This window comes from Grampus griseus (genome assembly GCF_964374135.1).
Source record: "Grampus griseus genome assembly, chromosome: 5".
Lineage (NCBI taxonomy): Eukaryota > Metazoa > Chordata > Mammalia > Artiodactyla > Delphinidae > Grampus > Grampus griseus.
In genome coordinates this window covers 14,189-34,657 of record NC_138998.1, presented here as the reverse complement: position 1 = coordinate 34,657, position 20,469 = coordinate 14,189, and the positions used below count along the sequence as shown (strand labels likewise).

The window sequence follows — 20,469 nt, the reverse complement described above, 5'->3', positions numbered from 1 at the left end:
GGTGGGAGACCCACAGGGATGGCACGGAAACTGCTGGCCAACTGTTCAGTTCTCAGAAGCTCAGGGTTTATAATGGATGAGGATGCCACGCCCCTATTTATGTAAATAGCCACAGATGGTGCAGAACCCTTCCTTGCCAATTGAGAACCTGGAAGGAATCCCGAGAGGCAAGTGGGCGTTGGAATGGAAGGCCTGCTCGGAGGCTCCCAGGTCCCTTTGAAGCTGCCGCCCTCGTCATCCTTTGCCAGAATGCTTGGGGTCAAGTGCTCTCTCCTTTTCACACCTTTCAACATTCCACACATACTTTCTGTCTCCGTGGAATTCCCCACCTCTGAGTCATTCACGCTTAAGTGTGTCACTGTACTTTCCCAAATGGAGAGAGAACCTAGAGCCTAGTTTGCATCGAGTACGTTTCCCACTTCCCTCATCACCACCAGGACATCATTGCCTCACACTCCTAAAGCATTTCCTTGGCTGGGGTTTGAGTTCCCGATAATTCACATACTAAGCTTGAGTGCTTATGTAGTGTCTACCCATGGTCCTCAGCTGTTTGGGACTTTTTCAGAGGTACTCTGAAACCCATCCCGTTGCTCACATGCCATGGAGAGACCAGAGAAAGGGGCATGCCACACGTGTATGTTTCACAAGGAAAGGAACTTATTTTCAGTGCTTATCCTTGGCATACAAAAGAGAGAGTCGGTTTCACATTCAGTGGTCAACTGACAACTGTACCAAGAAGAAGAAGGAGAAGAGGAAGGGGAAGGGGAAGGGGAAGGGGAAGGAGAGGGATATGTAGCATGTTACATGATGGATGATGACACAGCTGAGTTTGAAAGGAAAGCTTGGATTCCAAGTACAGCCATCCCAACATTATCGGTGCATTTGGGCTGCAGAGAATAGAAAAATTTAAAACAAACCAACAAAAGAAACCCCACCAAAAAATACAGAACCATGCCAAATGTGTTCTTTTGCCACCATGCTTCTTTGGCCACCACGTGGATTAACATGAGGATAGTGAGCTTATTCAGAAACAGTTGGCAATCAGAGTAATTACACCAGCAATTCATGAAAACGTGGCTGGTGTGTGTGTGTGTGTGTGTCTGTGTGTGTGTGTGTGCACGCGCGTAGGGGTGTTTGTGTGATCTGTGTGTTTGATTTTCTGTACCCACTAAGGTCGGTTGTCAGGTGGTACCCTTGGACGGATGTCACCGGGACCAGTAGGTGTCTGCAAGTCCCAGGGGGCCCAGGAGGATGTCCTGAGGAGGTGTATGTCCTAGTCCCTTGTCCTGCAGTGCCAGAGATCAGAGGGAGGCATGACCATCTTGTTGGATCAGGGGGGGTTTTCCCGAGTAGTTGGAAGTTTTGGCTAAGAAAATTAATCACTGAAACATGGGATTTGCTGGCTTCTCCCAGAAGGCACTGCCTGCCAGACCTGGATCACCTCCCTCCTGGACAATCCAGGTGGGATAAGCTTGCTTGGGGGAGCAGAAGCTGTGATCTGCATGGCAGCCAGGGAATCCTGAGAGCCTGCAGGTGTGTTTATGCACAGTGCACCGCTGGCCTCCCTGTGGAGGTACCGCTGCCTGTCCCTGGGCTCTGAGGTTTCTCTGGAGCGGCCAGCATTGGACAACCGAGATGGTAAAGCCACAGTTCCTAGCTCTAGGAAGAGCCTGTGCAAGTCCTTCCATCCACAAGCATCTCAGTGTTTCCCGGAACACTGTGACCCAGTGTTCCCCCCACCCTCTTGAAAGCACCCACAAGCATCTCAGTGTTTCATGGCACACTGTGACCCAGTGTTCCCCCCACCCTCTTGAAAGCACCAACTCTTCCATAAGCTGTCTCTTTCCACATCTCCAATCCTACTTGTCCTGAGGCTACCGTGGCCAGATTCTTTTCCCAGAAGGCCTATGCCACCTGTGTGGCTCTTGAAAATGATGTTCCATTTCTGCCCAGTGAAAAGAAGGCGAGAGAGGGAGAGAGAAAGTGAAAGAGAAAGAGAGAGAGAAAGTGAGGGAGAGAGAGAGAGAGGGCGAGAGAGATAGAGAGAGAGAGAGAGAGAGAGAGAGAGAGAGAGAGAGAGAGAGAGAGAAATTGAAAGAGAAAGAGAGTGAGAAAGTGAGGGAGAGAGAGAGAGGGAGAGAGAGCGAGAGAGCGCTGTATATAGCTCTAGAGATCTGGACAAATGGGAGCCTAAGACAGGGGAGTGACTGGGAGGGAGTTGAGGACTAGATGTATCTGCAGAGATATGCACACAATAGAGCTAGAGACCCGGATGCAGTTGTATCCAGAGACTCAGATACATTGTTGTTTACACATTAGATTATTTTAATACTTCGTGCCACTGACACTCCCATGCTGGACATGGGGCACACAGATTGAGCCAGTGGAGAATCACTCAACACAGAGTGTACGAGGCACATGTGTTGGAAAATATTTTTGAAAGAAGCAGTGGAAGGGATCATCTGCCATGAGGTTACAATGCCACAGGCATTCGGTTTTTCAGTTCATTTGTTCATCACTTTAGTTATAACTTGGCTTATCTTTTGAGAGGTGTGTTCCTGTAGTGTGTAGCCATGGACATGTATTGAGCCAGAGAGAGAGAGAGAGAGAGAGAGAGAGAGAGAGAGAGAGAGAGAGAGAGAGAGATGGAGAGTGATGATTTGTGTGCATAATACATTGGGCACAGTTGTTACTATAAACCCTGGCAATGAAAGTGTTTGCATAGTTCTGGCCTTGTGTGCAAAGGCGATGCCCTCGAGGAACTCTTCCATACCATGCACCCAGAAAGCAAGTGAATGTTGTCACTGAGAGACTGTTTTCGTGATTCCACTAGGGTGTGTTTGTGGCTACAAGCTACGGCACTAGACAGGGGTATCTGGACCGCCTTCCATGCTGTCCCAGGTCATGGGAGGGATTTCACCTCTCTGAGGAAATGCGGGAGAAATCAAAGTGACAAAAGCACAACCAAGAACTTGAACTGAGTGCCAAGATTTATTGATCAGATCAATGGAATGTCACATACAACGGGGAAATCCAGTTCAGCGTTGGGTCCTCCTCGTTCTCATTGGAAGGTTTGAATTCCTTGAGGCTTCAGAGAGGGTGTCCCTCTTGGTGCGCAAGCTTTGTGACAGTCCGTGTGGAGCATGGCATCCCTCCTGGGCACAACGCAGTTGCTGTCGTCAGTCAACTTGCCTTGTTCTCCCTGCCAGACACTATCATGAGCATTGCTTGTTCCTTCTTCTTTCTCTCCCCCATGGCTCTGCCTCCCAGGAAAGGAGGCTTGAAAGGGGCTCGGGGGAAGGCCTTCCTTCCTGCCCCTAAACCTGTGGGCACTGGGGAGCCTGACAGTATGTCAAGCAGGGCCTTGAATTCTTCCTCGCTGTGGGGGCCTTCCAGGGTTGCCGCAAGTTCCTCTTCCTCTGTGTCCACATTCAGAAAAGGGCCTGCCTTGTCCAGAATGTCCACGTCTGACAAGAGTTCATCCAGGAGGCTTGAGGAGCCTGTAAGGGCTGAGCGCTGGGGCTGTTGCTCCAGCTGGGGAGATGTCTCTTCACCTGAGCTTGCCTGCTGCTGCCAGAAGTGTGTCTCTGGTGGTGCAGGTGGCCAGATGGCTCCCTGGGCAGGCTGCCCACTGGCGATGAGAGCATGTGACCGTTCGCCCCACGGAACTGTGGCCAGAAGAGGCTGTGTGTTCTGGCATCTCTGAAGGGCTGCCAGGCTGGGCTGGAGCATGATGAACATCAACGGCTGGCCCACACAGCACCCATAGGAAGCCTCTGGCCCAAGAAAGGAGGGGGAGAAAACAGCAGTGGCCGCAGCAAAGGATTGCATGCTATCAGGTGCATGAGAGGGAGGATAACGATGAGAGCTTCTATGGACAGTGGGCAGGGTGCTTTGGTCCGACAGGGCAGTCACAGCTGATGTGGCATCAGGGCCTTTGGCTAAGGCATTCACAGGCCCACTAGCGCTCTGCTTTGGGTGCCGAGCTCTTCGGTTCTGGAACCATATCTAGGGAACCATATGGGGCGACAGGAGCATTAGCAGCGTGACAATCCAGATCGACTTGCCGCCGCCTCATTCCCGGTCCACCCCAGCCCGCCCCAACCTGCCCTGCCCTGACCTGACATGCCCTCCAATCTGTCAGACCCATGGCAAGTACTGTTGGGCCTCACCTAAGGGCCATTTTTCCTATAGAGCTTTCACCTTGGCTCTTGAAAATGCGGGAGGACGTCAGGGCAACACAGGACTCACACCACTCTCCGCACCCCTCCCCACCCCTGTCTTTGAGGAGAGCTGGCATTGACCAGCTACAAACTCAGGCCCCTCCCTGGCTGCCCAGGACTTCCATTGCCCTGTCCTCTTCTGGAAATGGATGCCTTCAGATCAGCCCCCGTAGCGTATTCGTAAGACGAAGGGAACTTCCTCCCAATCCCCCGTCTCCAAGCCTACATATATCCAGCAACAACCCGTCGCAAGGGTTAACACTCCTTTCTCGTGGGAGAAGCCAAGTTCCACCCACTGGTGGAGAACTTACCTGGATTCGAGGTTCGGGAATTCCTGTCTGGTGAGCCAATTCTTCCCTGGCAGCAATAGATGGAAATCGATCCCTCTCAAAGGCTTGCATAAGGACCCTTGTTTGAGAAGGAGAGATGAAAGTCCTCTTTCGCCTGGCCTCTCTTCCCATGCTTCCTAAAGAAGAACACACAGAGAAGAGAGGACATTCAGGCCAATTTCAGCACATTCACAGCAGATCCAGTGTGTGGTATGTAGGAAGCGGTATGTCATAGATCAAGATCGATACATCGATACACCTAACTCAGTGCTATGTGAAAACGCCCCATGTGACGGAAGAAGGCATTTCTGCACGTCTGGGCAGGTTCTGGACCCAAAGATTCCAAGCCTTCCTGGGCATGCATCTCCCCACCCTCCAAGAGGGGCATGATGCTCCTGGGTGGAACAGGAATGGGGCAAGATCCCAAGATATCATTGTTTCCTCTCTGAAGTGTTCTTGGCCTCCCATGGTCATCCACGTTCATAGATGATTCTGTCTCAAGGAGATGCTCTTGGGAAATGCCTATGGAATGCCGGGTACTTACCTCGAGTCAAAGCCTCAGGTGGTGGGGGCCGCAGTGGCTGTGACTGCCCTCCTTTGAAGGCATTCTCCGACAGCAATCGGCTCTGCTTTAGGCGTCTTCTTCGTTGGTTTTGAAACCAAACCTGGGTACAAAGAAAGAAAGCCTTGTCTTTCAATGCTTATGCACGTACTTCCAAGATCTATTGCAGGGATGCACCATAGAACAAATGCACAAACGCACCAGCCAGCCGGCCGGCCAGCCAGTCGGCGAGCAACAAGCCGACTGATGGAGACCCAGTATGGCCCGTCTGCCCCCAGTGGAAATATTTACGATTCAAAGGGACTGAAGTCTCACTAGCATGTAGAATGTAGACTCCGGCTTTTACCTCTGAAGAAGTGCACCAGATTCCAGAATACACAATCTGTGTCCGTGAAAATAATCCTTCCTCTTCGAGTCACCTTACTGGTGTCCAGAGTAATGACTTGTGACACAGGAGGAGACAATGCTTGCTTTCCCACAGTCAGAATAGGATGGATAGCTAACTCTCTCTGTCTCTCTCCCCCGCCCCAGCCATTCTCATCAAAACTACCATTTTCTCTGTGGGTCTTTTGGTCTCTGTCTACGATTCTCCACATCTACCTGTTGACGTCTGTCTCTGTTGAGACCCCCCCGGCTGCCCAAGTGACTGCCTGCCTGCCTTCCCCTCACTCTGTCTCTGTCCCAGGCTCTCAGGCTCAATCTCCTTTCCCTCATTTGGTCTCTTTGCCTCCCGTTTCCCGTAGTCCATGCCCGATTCATGTCTCCCTGCCTCTCTTATGTCCCCACAGGCAGTACTGTCTCATAACATGCAATCGTATCCATTAGCAAGTGCCCCCATGAAAACCACTCTTCTCATGCTGCCTGGGAACTACTCATTGACAGTTACTACTCAGGGACTACATGCCTCCATCACTTTTAGGTCAGGAGGCTCTTATGTACCCGCTCCCCTTCTTCAGAATATGTGTCCTTGTCTTCAACAGTGAAACATTGTGCATGCTACCTCATTCCCCGAGGCCGAACAGCAGTGTGGACCTGTGCTTGTGTGCGTGTGTGTGTGCATGTCTTTAGACATTTCTGATGGTGGTGTGTGGAAAATTGGACACCCTGAGAAAAAGTGTTCGTAGGGAAAGTCAATCAGTCTTTGGCGACGCTCTGTAAGGTCGCAGGCACGGTGTTCCTAACTTTGGTGACTCCTCTCCAACGTGCCCAGAGAGGGAAGTCTTCAGCACAGCTAGTTCCTCGGAGGCCAGCCATCAAGGTAACATCTCCTTGACACCACCAGGCCTTCCTGCTTCCTTGGCCCCTCGCCCTTTATACTTGACCACACATTTGAATGGACCTCTCGCCACACAGCTCAGTCTGGCCACGTTTTCCAAAGAGAGCCACCTTCTTGCCAAGATTCGAGTTCCTGCTGTCTGGAGCACCCCGAAGAGGAAAGCCCTAGAGTAAGGAGTGCAACTGGAGTGGGGCAACTTGCATCTGGACATGGACCCCGAGAGGGAAAATGGATCGAGAGACTCGGTTGTACCTGAATTCTGCTTTCTGGAATGTCCAGTTCTCGTGCCAGCCATTCTCTGGTCGTTATCCCGGGATAGGGGTTCTGTTGAAAGAGTGCTTGCAGGGTGTCCTTCTGACTCAGACTCAGAACAAGCCTCCTCCTTCGCGATGGTCTTGAGAGTCGGCCTGTGGGAGAGAAGAGGGGGAATGTGTCAGGGGAGAATCCATGGAGGTGCAAATGAATGGTGCCGGCCCAGTGCTGGTCCCTGTGCCATGAGAAAAAGCTCTAAGCCAGGGGAAGACTCTGCATTTGGATAAACCGTGGGTACACCCCGAAAGCCACGCTGAGTGGGACCCTGGGGGCTCAAGCTAAGCTGAGGGTCAAGGCTATGGGGATCACCTCACCATTCGCCAATGATCCACAGGACGCAATGCAAAGAGAAGGGGAAAGCCCTAGGAAAACAGGCTACCGTGACCAAAACGGGTGGAAGGATTTTCCACCTGTGGAGGCCTTGGAAAATCTTGATGGCTTCTACCAGATTTACCTCTAACTCTATGCTAACCATAGGAACCTGGCTTCTGAACTATCATTCGCACAGCATATCTGCACTTTCACTATTGGAAAGGAAATTTAGACGAAAGCCCAATGAAGCCAGACAAACACACAAGCCAACCCCCAACACAGAACACACTAGAGGATTGTTTAGAAGACCTAATTTTTGAGCCATGACCAACGTGCTGCCCTGTCTGATGGCGCCAACCCACCCACACACCCACAACAGCCCAGTACTCCTCAGAAGATGAGTTTCCCTTTTAGTCACCGAGGTCATGGTGACTCTCCCCGTGTGCGTGCTATTCTTTCAGTTGGGCAGTCTGAAGGGCTACCCCCCACCCCTTTCCTATTTGAGGTTGCCTATTTCTTGTAGCAAGGGAATGGATGGATGTTTGTTTCCTGCATTCTAAGGTGGGAGCCGGGTGTGATGGCCAGGGAGGGTGTGGTTTCAGGCACGTCCTGCACACCCTTGAGATCTTGAGTTTCCTGAAATCTCTCCAACTCTAGGTCAATGCCAACCCTTCTGCAAGGGCTACCTGCCCTAGCAGCTGGCAGCTGGTGACGTAGGGTCGTCTCCAGGTCTCCCTCTGGAAGGATTCAAGACAAGGCAAGGGTTTCGGATCCCCAACGGGGACTCCCTTTAAAAGCGCCCTTCCTTCCTGCCAGCTCCAAGGAACATATTTGGAAAGCACTCAAGGAACGGACTTGTCACACTGCAGATTTTGGCTTTCCAGAGACTCCTGCAGTGCCTACCTTGGAGTCTAATGAAAGACAGTTCGAGTGCTCCTGGAATCTCTGTTTCCCAGGTTCTAGCTTTCAGTTGTGCTCAAAGAAAATCTCTCTTTGTCTCGTAATCTTAACACATACTGGATGTGGATTATTTCCATGGACACCGTGGAAGTTAACCAGTTCAAATGGAACACACAACATAACAGAGCGAATCCGCAACAACAGCAAGAATAGAACATGTGAAACAAATTCAAAATCCCAAACACTGTCAACTGGAAAAGAGTGTCAGTTTAGTTGGGAACGTTATCAAATACTCGTGTTCCATTCACTGCAAACACAGGCTGGGATTTTTAGTAGAGAAGCCATTGTCAGGCAACAGGGCTACCAACTTCCATGTGGATTTCTAGAAGGAAAACAAATGAAGCAGCAAACCAGAAATATGTACGTGAAATGCCCAAACCAAGGTGCATCCTTTTGCCCAAGTGATTCCAGAAACATGTCCCAGCATATCAGTGCATGCCATTTGGTGGTCATTGGGAAACTTCAACCTTCGTGGTGATCAACCCTTGGGTCGGGGAGGTGCATGAGTGTATTTGGATGATCCAAGCGCAGAGCCCAGATGCTGAGGGCAACGTACCTCTGGAGGTGCTGTATGTGCCGGATGAGCTGGACGAATCCATGGTGGGAGACCCACAGGGATGGCACGGAAACTGCTGGCCAACTGTTCAGTTCTCAGAAGCTCAGGGTTTATAATGGATGAGGATGCCACGCCCCTATTTATGTAAATAGCCACAGATGGTGCAGAACCCTTCCTTGCCAATTGAGAACCTGGAAGGAATCCCGAGAGGCAAGTGGGCGTTGGAATGGAAGGCCTGCTCGGAGGCTCCCAGGTCCCTTTGAAGCTGCCGCCCTCGTCATCCTTTGCCAGAATGCTTGGGGTCAAGTGCTCTCTCCTTTTCACACCTTTCAACATTCCACACATACTTTCTGTCTCCGTGGAATTCCCCACCTCTGAGTCATTCACGCTTAAGTGTGTCACTGTACTTTCCCAAATGGAGAGAGAACCTAGAGCCTAGTTTGCATCGAGTACGTTTCCCACTTCCCTCATCACCACCAGGACATCATTGCCTCACACTCCTAAAGCATTTCCTTGGCTGGGGTTTGAGTTCCCGATAATTCACATACTAAGCTTGAGTGCTTATGTAGTGTCTACCCATGGTCCTCAGCTGTTTGGGACTTTTTCAGAGGTACTCTGAAACCCATCCCGTTGCTCACATGCCATGGAGAGACCAGAGAAAGGGGCATGCCACACGTGTATGTTTCACAAGGAAAGGAACTTAATTTCAGTGCTTATCCTTGGCGTACAAAAGAGAGAGTCGGTTTCACATTCAGTGGTCAACTGACAACTGTACCAAGAAGAAGAAGGAGAAGAGGAAGGGGAAGGGGAAGGGGAAGGGGAAGGGGAAGGAGAGGGATATGTAGCACGTTACATGATGGATGATGACACAGCTGAGTTTGAAAGGAAAGCTTGGATTCCAAGTACAGCCATCCCAACATTATCGGTGCATTTGGGCTGCAGAGAATAGAAAAATTTAAAACAAACCAACAAAAGAAACCCCACCAAAAAATACAGAACCATGCCAAATGTGTTCTTTTGCCACCATGCTTCTTTGGCCACCACGTGGATTAACATGAGGATAGTGAGCTTATTCAGAAACAGTTGGCAATCAGAGTAATTACACCAGCAATTCATGAAAACCTGGCTGGTGTGTGTGTGTGTGTGTGTGTGTGTGTGTGTGTGTGTGTGTGTGTGTGCACGCGCGTAGGGATGTTTGTGTGATCTGTGTGTTTGATTTTCTGTACCCACTAAGGTCGGTTGTCAGGTGGTACCCTTGGACGGATGTCACCGGGACCAGTAGGTGTCTGCAAGTCCCAGGGGGCCCAGGAGGATGTCCTGAGGAGGTGTATGTCCTAGTCCCTTGTCCTGCAGTGCCAGAGATCAGAGGGAGGCATGACCATCTTGTTGGATCAGGGGGGGGTTTCCCGAGTAGTTGGAAGTTTTGGCTGAGAAAATTAATCACTGAAACATGGGATTTGCTGGCTTCTCCCAGAAGGCACTGCCTGCCAGACCTGGATCACCTCCCTCCTGGACAATCCAGGTGGGATAAGCTTGCTTGGGGGAGCAGAAGCTGTGATCTGCATGGCAGCCAGGGAATCCTGAGAGCCTGCAGGTGTGTTTATGCACAGTGCACCGCTGGCCTCCCTGTGGAGGTACCGCTGCCTGTCCCTGGGCTCTGAGGTTTCTCTGGAGCGGCCAGCATTGGACAACCAAGATGGTAAAGCCACAGTTCCTAGCTCTAGGAAGAGCCTGTGCAAGTCCTTCCATCCACAAGCATCTCAGAGTTTCCCGGAACACTGTGACCCAGTGTTCCCCCCACCCTCTTGAAAGCACCCACAAGCATCTCAGTGTTTCATGGCACACTGTGACCCAGTGTTCCCCCCACCCTCTTGAAAGCACCAACTCTTCCATAAGCTGTCTCTTTCCACATCTCCAATCCTACTTGTCCTGAGGCTACCGTGGCCAGATTCTTTTCCCAGAAGGCCTATGCCACCTGTGTGGCTCTTGAAAATGATGTTCCATTTCTGCCCAGTGAAAAGAAGGCGAGAGAGGGAGAGAGAAAGTGAAAGAGAAAGAGAGAGAGAAAGTGAGGGAGAGAGAGAGAGAGGGCGAGATAGAGAGAGAGAGAGAGAGAGAGAGAGAGAGAGAAAGTGAAAGAGAAAGAGAGTGAGAAAGTGAGGGAGAGAGAGAGAGGGAGAGAGAGCGAGAGAGCGTTGTATATAGCTCTAGAGATCTGGACAAATGGGAGCCTAAGACAGGGGAGTGACTGGGAGGGAGTTGAGGACTAGATGTATCTGCAGAGATATGCACACAATAGAGCTAGAGACCCGGATGCAGTTGTATCCAGAGACTCAGATACATTGTTGTTTACACATTAGATTATTTTAATACTTCGTGCCACTGACACTCCCATGCTGGACATGGGGCACACAGATTGAGCCAGTGGAGAATCACTCAACACAGAGTGTACGAGGCACATGTGTTGGAAAATATTTTTGAAAGAAGCAGTGGAAGGGATCATCTGCCATGACGTTACAATGCCACAGGCATTCGGTTTTTCAGTTCATTTGTTCATCACTTTAGTTATAACTTGGCTTATCTTTTGAGAGGTGTGTTCCTGTAGTGTGTAGCCATGGACATGTAATGAGCCAGAGAGAGAGAGAGAGAGAGAGAGAGAGAGAGAGAGAGAGAGAGAGAGAGAGAGAGAGATGGAGAGTGATGATTTGTGTGCATAATACATTGGGCACAGTTGTTACTATAAACCCTGGCAATGAAAGTGTTTGCATAGTTCTGTCCTTGTGTGCAAAGGCGATGCCCTCGAGGAACTCTTCCATACCATGCACCCAGAAAGCAAGTGAATGTTGTCACTGAGAGACTGTTTTCTTGATTCCACTAAGGTGTGTTTGTGGCTACAAGCTACGGCACTAGACAGGGGTATCTGGACCACCTTCCATGCTGTCCCAGGTCATGGGAGGGATTTCACCTCTCTGAGGAAATGCGGGAGAAATCAAAGTGACAAAAGCACAACCAAGAACTTGAACTGAGTGCCAAGATTTATTGATTGGATCAATGGAATGTCACATACAACGGGGAAATCCAGTTCAGCGTTGGGTCCTCCTCGTTCTCATTGGAAGGTTTGAATTCCTTGAGGCTTCAGAGAGGGTGTCCCTCTTGGTGCGCAAGCTTTGTGACAGTCCGTGTGGAGCATGGCATCCCTCCTGGGCACAACGCAGTTGCTGTCGACAGTCAACTTGCCTTGTTCTCCCTGCCAGACACTATCATGAGCATTGCTTGTTCCTTCTTCTTTCTCTCCCCCATGGCTCTGCCTCCCAGGAAAGGAGGCTTGAAAGGGGCTCGGGGGAAGGCCTTCCTTCCTGCCCCTAAACACCTGTGGGCACTGGGGAGCCTGACAGTATGTCAAGCAGGGCCTTGAATTCTTCCTCGCTGAGGGGGCCTTCCAGGGTTGCTGCAAGTTCCTCTTCCTCTGTGTCCACATTCAGAAAAGGGCCTGCCTTGTCCAGAATGTCCACGTCTGACAAGAGTTCATCCAGGAGGCTTGAGGAGCCTGTAAGGGCTGAGCGCTGGGGCTGTTGCTCCAGCTGGGGAGATGTCTCTTCACCTGAGCTTGCCTGCTGCTGCCAGAAGTGTGTCTCTGGTGGTGCAGGTGGCCAGATGACTCCCTGGGCAGGCTGCCCACTGGCGATGAGAGCATGTGACCGTTCGCCCCACGGAACTGTGGCCAGAAGAGGCTGTGGGTTCTGGCATCTCTGAAGGGCTGCCAGGCTGGGCTGGAGCATGATGAACATCAACGGCTGGCCCACACAGCACCCATAGGAAGCCTCTGGCCCAAGAAAGGAGGGGGAGAAAACAGCAGTGGCCACAGCAAAGGATTGCATGCTATCAGGTGCATGAGAGGGAGGATAATGATGAGAGCTTCTATGGACAGTGGGCAGGGTGCTTTGGTCCGACAGGGCAGTCACAGCTGATGTGGCATCAGGGCCTTTGGCTAAGGCATTCACAGGCCCACTAGCGCTCTGCTTTGGGTGCCGAGCTCTTCGGTTCTGGAACCATATCTAGGGAACCATATGGGGCGACAGGAGCATTAGCAGCGTGACAATCCAGATCGACTTGCCGCCGCCTCATTCCCGGTCCACCCCAGCCCGCCCCAACCTGCCCTGCCCTGACCTGACATGCCCTCCAATCTGTCAGACCCATGGCAAGTACTGTTGGGCCTCACCTAAGGGCCATTTTTCCTATAGAGCTTTCACCTTGGCTCTTGAAAATGCGGGAGGACGTCAGGGCAACACAGGACTCACACCACTCTCCGCACCCCTCCCCACCCCTGTCTTTGAGGAGAGCTGGCATTGACCAGCTACAAACTCAGGCCCCTCCCTGGCTGCCCAGGACTTCCATTGCCCTGTCCTCTTCTGGAAATGGATGCCTTCAGATCAGCCCCCGTAGCGTATTCGTAAGACGAAGGGAACTTCCTCCCAATCCCCCGTCTCCAAGCCTACATATATCCAGCAACAACCCGTCGCAAGGGTTAACACTCCTTTCTCGTGGGAGAAGCCAAGTTCCACCCACTGGTGGAGAACTTACCTGGATTCGAGGTTCGGGAATTCCTGTCTGGTGAGCCAATTCTTCCCTGGCAGCAATAGATGGAAATCGATCCCTCTCAAAGGCTTGCATAAGGACCCTTGTTTGAGAAGGAGAGATGAAAGTCCTCTTTCGCCTGGCCTCTCTTCCCATGCTTCCTAAAGAAGAACACACAGAGAAGAGAGGACATTCAGGCCAATTTCAGCACATTCACAGCAGATCCAGTGTGTGGTATGTAGGAAGCGGTATGTCATAGATCAAGATCGATACATCGATACACCTAACTCAGTGCTATGTGAAAACGCCCCATGTGACGGAAGAAGGCATTTCTGCACGTCCGGGCAGGTTCTGGACCCAAAGATTCCAAGCCTTCCTGGGCATGCATCTCCCCACCCTCCAAGAGGGGCATGATGCTCCTGGGTGGAACAGGAATGGGGCAAGATCCCAAGATATCATTGTTTCCTCTCTGAAGCGTTCTTGGCCTCCCCTGGTCATCCACGTTCATAGATGATTCTGTCTCAAGGAGATGCTCTTGGGAAATGCCTATGGAATGCCGGGTACTTACCTCGAGTCAAAGCCTCAGGTGGTGGGGGCCGCAGTGGCTGTGACTGCCCTCCTTTGAAGGCATTCTCCGACAGCAATCGGCTCTGCTTTAGGCGTCTTCTTCGTTGGTTTTGAAACCAAACCTGGGTACAAAGAAAGAAAGCCTTGTCTTTCAATGCTTATGCACTTACTTCCAAGATCTATTGCAGGGATGCACCATAGAACAAATGCACAAACGCACCAGCCAGCCGGCCGGCCAGCCAGTCGGCGAGCAACAAGCCGACTGATGGAGACCCAGTATGGCCCGTCTGCCCCCAGTGGAAATATTTACGATTCAAAGGGACTGAAGTCTCACTAGCATGTAGAATGTAGACTCCGGCTTTTACCTCTGAAGAAGTGCACCAGATTCCAGAATACACAATCTGTGTCCGTGAAAATAATCCTTCCTCTTCGAGTCACCTTACTGGTGTCCAGAGTAATGACTTGTGACACAGGAGGAGACAATGCTTGCTTTCCCACAGTCAGAATGGGATGGATAGCTAACTCTCTCTGTCTCTCTCCCCCGCCCCAGCCGTTCTCATCAAAACTACCATTTTCTCTGTGGGTCTTTTGGTCTCTGTCTACGATTCTCCACATCTACCTGTTGACGTCTGTCTCTGTTGAGACCCCCCCGGCTGCCCAAGTGACTGCCTGCCTGCCTTCCCCTCGCTCTGTCTCTGTCCCAGGCTCTCAGGCTCAATCTCCTTTCCCTCATTTGGTCTCTTTGCCTCCCGTTTCCCGTAGTCCATGCCCGATTCATGTCTCCCTGCCTCTCTTATGTCCCCACAGGCAGTACTGTCTCATAACATGCAATCGTATCCATTAGCAAGTGCCCCCATGAAAACCACTCTTCTCATGCTGCCTGGGAACTACTCATTGACAGTTACTACTCAGGGACTACATGCCTCCATCACTTTTAGGTCAGGAGGCTCTTATGTACCCGCTCCCCTTCTTCAGAATATGTGTCCTTGTCTTCAACAGTGAAACATTGTGCATGCTACCTCATTCCCCGAGGCCGAACAGCAATGTGGACCTGTGCTTGTGTGCGTGTGTGTGTGCATGTCTTTAGACATTTCTGATGGTGGTGTGTGGAAAATTGGACACCCTGAGAAAAAGTGTTCGTAGGGAAAGTCAATCAGTCTTTGGCGACGCTCTGTAAGGTCGCAGGCACGGTGTTCCTAACTTTGGTGACTCCTCTCCAACGTGCCCAGAGAGGGAAGTCTTCAGCACAGCTAGTTCCTCGGAGGCCAGCCATCAAGGTAACATCTCCTTGACACCACCAGGCCTTCCTGCTTCCTTGGCCCCTCGCCCTTTATACTTGACCACACATTTGAATGGACCTCTCGCCACACAGCTCAGTCTGGCCACGTTTTCCAAAGGGAGCCACCTTCTTGCCAAGATTCGAGTTCCTGCTGTCTGGAGCACCCCGAAGAGGAAAGCCCTAGAGTAAGGAGTGCAACTGGAGTGGGGCAACTTGCATCTGGACACGGACCACGAGAGGGAAAATGGATCGAGAGACTCGGTTGTACCTGAATTCTGCTTTCTGGAATGTCCAGTTCTCGTGCCAGCCATTCTCTGGTCGTTATCCCGGGATAGGGGTTCTGTTGAAAGAGTGCTTGCAGGGTGTCCTTCTGACTCAGACTCAGAACAAGCCTCCTCCTTCGCGATGGTCTTGAGAGTCGGCCTGTGGGAGAGAAGAGGGGGAATGTGTCAGGGGAGAATCCATGGAGGTGCAAATGAATGGTGCCGGCCCAGTGCTGGTCCCTGTGCCATGAGAAAAAGCTCTAAGCCAGGGGAAGACTCTGCATTTGGATAAACCGTGGGTACACCCCGAAAGCCACGCTGAGTGGGACCCTGGGGGCTCAAGCTAAGCTGAGGGTCAAGGCTATGGGGATCACCTCACCATTCGCCAATGATCCACAGGACACAATGCAAAGAGAAGGGGAAAGCCCTAGGAAAACAGGCTACCGTGACCAAAACGGGTGGAAGGATTTTCCACCTGTGGAGGCCTTGGAAAATCTTGATGGCTTCTACCAGATTTACCTCTAACTCTATGCTAACCATAGGAACCTGGCTTCTGAACTATCATTCGCACAGCATATCTGCACTTTCACTATTGGAAAGGAAAGTAGACGAAAGCCCAATGAAGCCAGACAAACACACAAGCCAACCCCCAACACAGAACACACTAGAGGATTGTTTAGAAAACCTATTTTTTTGAGCCATGACCAACGTGCTGCCCTGTCTGATGGCGCCAACCCACCCACACACCCACAACAGCCCAGTACTCCTCAGAAGATGAGTTTCCCTTTTAGTCACCGAGGTCATGGTGACTCTCCCCGTGTGCATGCTATTCTTTCAGTTGGGCAGTCTGAAGGGCTACCCCCCACCCCTTTCCTATTTGAGGTTGCCTATTTCTTGTAGCAAGGGAATGGATGGATGTTTGTTTCCTGCATTCTAAGGTGGGAGCCGGGTATGATGGCCAGGGGGGGTGTGGTTTCAGGCACGTCCTGCACACCCTTGAGATCTTGAGTTTCCTGAAATCTCTCCAACTCTAGGTCAATGCCAACCCTTCTGCAAGGGCTACCTGCCCTAGCAGCTGGCAGCTGGTGACGTAAGGTCGTCTCCAGGTCTCCCTCTGGAAGGATTCAAGACAAGGCAAGGGTTTCGGATCCCCAACGGGGACTCCCTTTAAAAGCGCCCTTCCTTCCTGCCAGCTCCAAGGAACATATTTGGAAAGCACTCAAGGAACGGACTTGTCACACTGCAGATTTTGGCTTTCCAGAGACTCCTGCAGTGCCTACCTTGGAGTCTAATGAAAGACAGTTCGAGTGCTCCTGGAATCTCTGTTTCCCAGGTTCTAGCTTTCAGGTGTGCTCAAAGAAAATCTCTCTTTGTCTCGTAATCTTAACACATACTGGATGTGGATTATTTCCATGGACACCGTGGAAGTTAACCAGTTCAAATGGAACACACAACATAACAGAGCAAATCCGCAACAACAGCAAGAATAGAACATGTGAAACAAATTCAAAATCCCAAACACTGTCAACTGGAAAAGAGTGTCAGTTTAGTTGGGAACGTTATCAAATACTCGTGTTCCATTCACTGCAAACACAGGCTGGGATTTTTAGTAGAGAAGCCATTGTCAGGCAACAGGGCTACCAACTTCCATGTGGATTTCTAGAAGGAAAACAAATGAAGCAGCAAACCAGAAATATGTACGTGAAATGCCCAAACCAAGGTGCATCCTTTTGCCCAAGTGATTCCAGAAACATGTCCCAGCATATCAGTGCATGCCATTTGGTGGTCATTGGGAAACTTCAACCTTCGTGGTGATCAACCCTTGGGTCGGGGAGGTGCATGAGTGTATTTGGATGATCCAAGCGCAGAGCCCAGATGCTGAGGGCAACGTACCTCTGGAGGTGCTGTATGTGCCGGATGAGCTGGACGAATCCATGGTGGGAGACCCACAGGGATGGCACGGAAACTGCTGGCCAACTGTTCAGTTCTCAGAAGCTCAGGGTTTATAATGGATGAGGATGCCACGCCCCTATTTATGTAAATAGCCACAGATGGTGCAGAACCCTTCCTTGCCAATTGAGAACCTGGAAGGAATCCCGAGAGGCAAGTGGGCGTTGGAATGGAAGGCCTGCTCGGAGGCTCCCAGGTCCCTTTGAAGCTGCCGCCCTCGTCATCCTTTGCCAGAATGCTTGGGGTCAAGTGCTCTCTCCTTTTCACACCTTTCAACATTCCACACATACTTTCTGTCTCCGTGGAATTCCCCACCTCTGAGTCATTCACGCTTAAGTGTGTCACTGTACTTTCCCAAATGGAGAGAGAACCTAGAGCCTAGTTTGCATCGAGTACGTTTCCCACTTCCCTCATCACCACCAGGACATCATTGCCTCACACTCCTAAAGCATTTCCTTGGCTGGGGTTTGAGTTCCCGATAATTCACATACTAAGCTTGAGTGCTTATGTAGTGTCTACCCATGGTCCTCAGCTGTTTGGGACTTTTTCAGAGGTACTCTGAAACCCATCCCGTTGCTCACATGCCATGGAGAGACCAGAGAAAGGGGCATGCCACACGTGTATGTTTCACAAGGAAAGGAACTTACTTTCAGTGCTTATCCTTGGCGTACAAAAGAGAGAGTCGGTTTCACATTCAGTGGTCAACTGACAACTGTACCAAGAAGAAGAAGGAGAAGAGGAAGGGGAAGGGGAAGGGGAAGGGGAAGGGGAAGGAGAGGGATATGTAGCACGTTACATGATGGATGATGACACAGCTGAGTTTGAAAGGAAAGCTTGGATTCCAAGTACAGCCATCCCAACATTATCGGTGCATTTGGGCTGCAGAGAATAGAAAAATTTAAAACAAACCAACAAAAGAAACCCCACCAAAAAATACAGAACCATGCCAAATGTGTTCTTTTGCCACCATGCTTCTTTGGCCACCACGTGGATTAACATGAGGATAGTGAGCTTATTCAGAAACAGTTGGCAATCAGAGTAATTACACCAGCAATTCATGAAAACCTGGCTGGTGTGTGTGTGTGTGTGTGTGTGTGTGTGTGTGTGTGTGTGTGTGTGTGCACGCGCGTAGGGATGTTTGTGTGATCTGTGTGTTTGATTTTCTGTACCCACTAAGGTCGGTTGTCAGGTGGTACCCTTGGACGGATGTCACCGGGACCAGTAGGTGTCTGCAAGTCCCAGGGGGCCCAGGAGGATGTCCTGAGGAGGTGTATGTCCTAGTCCCTTGTCCTGCAGTGCCAGAGATCAGAGGGAGGCATGACCATCTTGTTGGATCAGGGGGGGGTTTCCCGAGTAGTTGGAAGTTTTGGCTGAGAAAATTAATCACTGAAACATGGGATTTGCTGGCTTCTCCCAGAAGGCACTGCCTGCCAGACCTGGATCACCTCCCTCCTGGACAATCCAGGTGGGATAAGCTTGCTTGGGGGAGCAGAAGCTGTGATCTGCATGGCAGCCAGGGAATCCTGAGAGCCTGCAGGTGTGTTTATGCACAGTGCACCGCTGGCCTCCCTGTGGAGGTACCGCTGCCTGTCCCTGGGCTCTGAGGTTTCTCTGGAGCGGCCAGCATTGGACAACCAAGATGGTAAAGCCACAGTTCCTAGCTCTAGGAAGAGCCTGTGCAAGTCCTTCCATCCACAAGCATCTCAGAGTTTCCCGGAACACTGTGACCCAGTGTTCCCCCCACCCTCTTGAAAGCACCCACAAGCATCTCAGTGTTTCATGGCACACTGTGACCCAGTGTTCCCCCCACCCTCTTGAAAGCACCAACTCTTCCATAAGCTGTCTCTTTCCACATCTCCAATCCTACTTGTCCTGAGGCTACCGTGGCCAGATTCTTTTCCCAGAAGGCCTATGCCACCTGTGTGGCTCTTGAAAATGATGTTCCATTTCTGCCCAGTGAAAAGAAGGCGAGAGAGGGAGAGAGAAAGTGAAAGAGAAAGAGAGAGAGAAAGTGAGGGAGAGAGAGAGAGAGGGCGAGATAGAGAGAGAGAGAGAGAGAGAGAGAGAGAGAGAAAGTGAAAGAGAAAGAGAGTGAGAAAGTGAGGGAGAGAGAGAGAGGGAGAGAGAGCGAGAGAGCGTTGTATATAGCTCTAGAGATCTGGACAAATGGGAGCCTAAGACAGGGGAGTGACTGGGAGGGAGTTGAGGACTAGATGTATCTGCAGAGATATGCACACAATAGAGCTAGAGACCCGGATGCAGTTGTATCCAGAGACTCAGATACATTGTTGTTTACACATTAGATTATTTTAATACTTCGTGCCACTGACACTCCCATGCTGGACATGGGGCACACAGATTGAGCCAGTGGAGAATCACTCAACACAGAGTGTACGAGGCACATGTGTTGGAAAATATTTTTGAAAGAAGCAGTGGAAGGGATCATCTGCCATGACGTTACAATGCCACAGGCATTCGGTTTTTCAGTTCATTTGTTCATCACTTTAGTTATAACTTGGCTTATCTTTTGAGAGGTGTGTTCCTGTAGTGTGTAGCCATGGACATGTAATGAGCCAGAGAGAGAGAGAGAGAGAGAGAGAGAGAGAGAGAGAGAGAGAGAGAGAGAGAGAGAGATGGAGAGTGATGATTTGTGTGCATAATACATTGGGCACAGTTGTTACTATAAACCCTGGCAATGAAAGTGTTTGCATAGTTCTGTCCTTGTGTGCAAAGGCGATGCCCTCGAGGAACTCTTCCATACCATGCACCCAGAAAGCAAGTGAATGTTGTCACTGAGAGACTGTTTTCTTGATTCCACTAAGGTGTGTTTGTGGCTACAAGCTACGGCACTAGACAGGGGTATCTGGACCACCTTCCATGCTGTCCCAGGTCATGGGAGGGATTTCACCTCTCTGAGGAAATGCGGGAGAAATCAAAGTGACAAAAGCACAACCAAGAACTTGAACTGAGTGCCAAGATTTATTGATTGGATCAATGGAATGTCACATACAACGGGGAAATCCAGTTCAGCGTTGGGTCCTCCTCGTTCTCATTGGAAGGTTTGAATTCCTTGAGGCTTCAGAGAGGGTGTCCCTCTTGGTGCGCAAGCTTTGTGACAGTCCGTGTGGAGCATGGCATCCCTCCTGGGCACAACGCAGTTGCTGTCGACAGTCAACTTGCCTTGTTCTCCCTGCCAGACACTATCATGAGCATTGCTTGTTCCTTCTTCTTTCTCTCCCCCATGGCTCTGCCTCCCAGGAAAGGAGGCTTGAAAGGGGCTCGGGGGAAGGCCTTCCTTCCTGCCC

At 50.8% G+C, this 20,469-nt stretch overlaps 2 protein-coding genes across 2 annotated transcripts; both read right to left on the bottom strand.

The window, feature by feature from the left end:
• Positions 1 to 3,183: 3,183 nt before the first annotated feature.
• LOC309822664 (double homeobox protein 4-like protein 4) lies at positions 3,184 to 8,573 on the bottom strand (the record flags this gene model as incomplete). The annotated part of the gene is made up of 5 exons (XM_082654628.1): positions 3,184 to 4,008; positions 4,535 to 4,689; positions 5,097 to 5,217; positions 6,643 to 6,797; positions 8,531 to 8,573. 5 exons carry the CDS (start codon positions 8,571 to 8,573, stop codon positions 3,184 to 3,186), a joined length of 1,299 nt encoding a protein of 432 aa, XP_082510754.1.
• A 3,319-nt stretch (positions 8,574 to 11,892) lies between these two features.
• LOC309822663 (double homeobox protein 4-like protein 4) lies at positions 11,893 to 17,150 on the bottom strand (the record flags this gene model as incomplete). Its single annotated transcript, XM_082654627.1, has 5 exons — positions 11,893 to 12,585; positions 13,112 to 13,266; positions 13,674 to 13,794; positions 15,220 to 15,374; positions 17,108 to 17,150. 5 exons carry the CDS (start codon positions 17,148 to 17,150, stop codon positions 11,893 to 11,895), a joined length of 1,167 nt encoding a protein of 388 aa, XP_082510753.1.
• Positions 17,151 to 20,469: the final 3,319 nt, after the last annotated feature.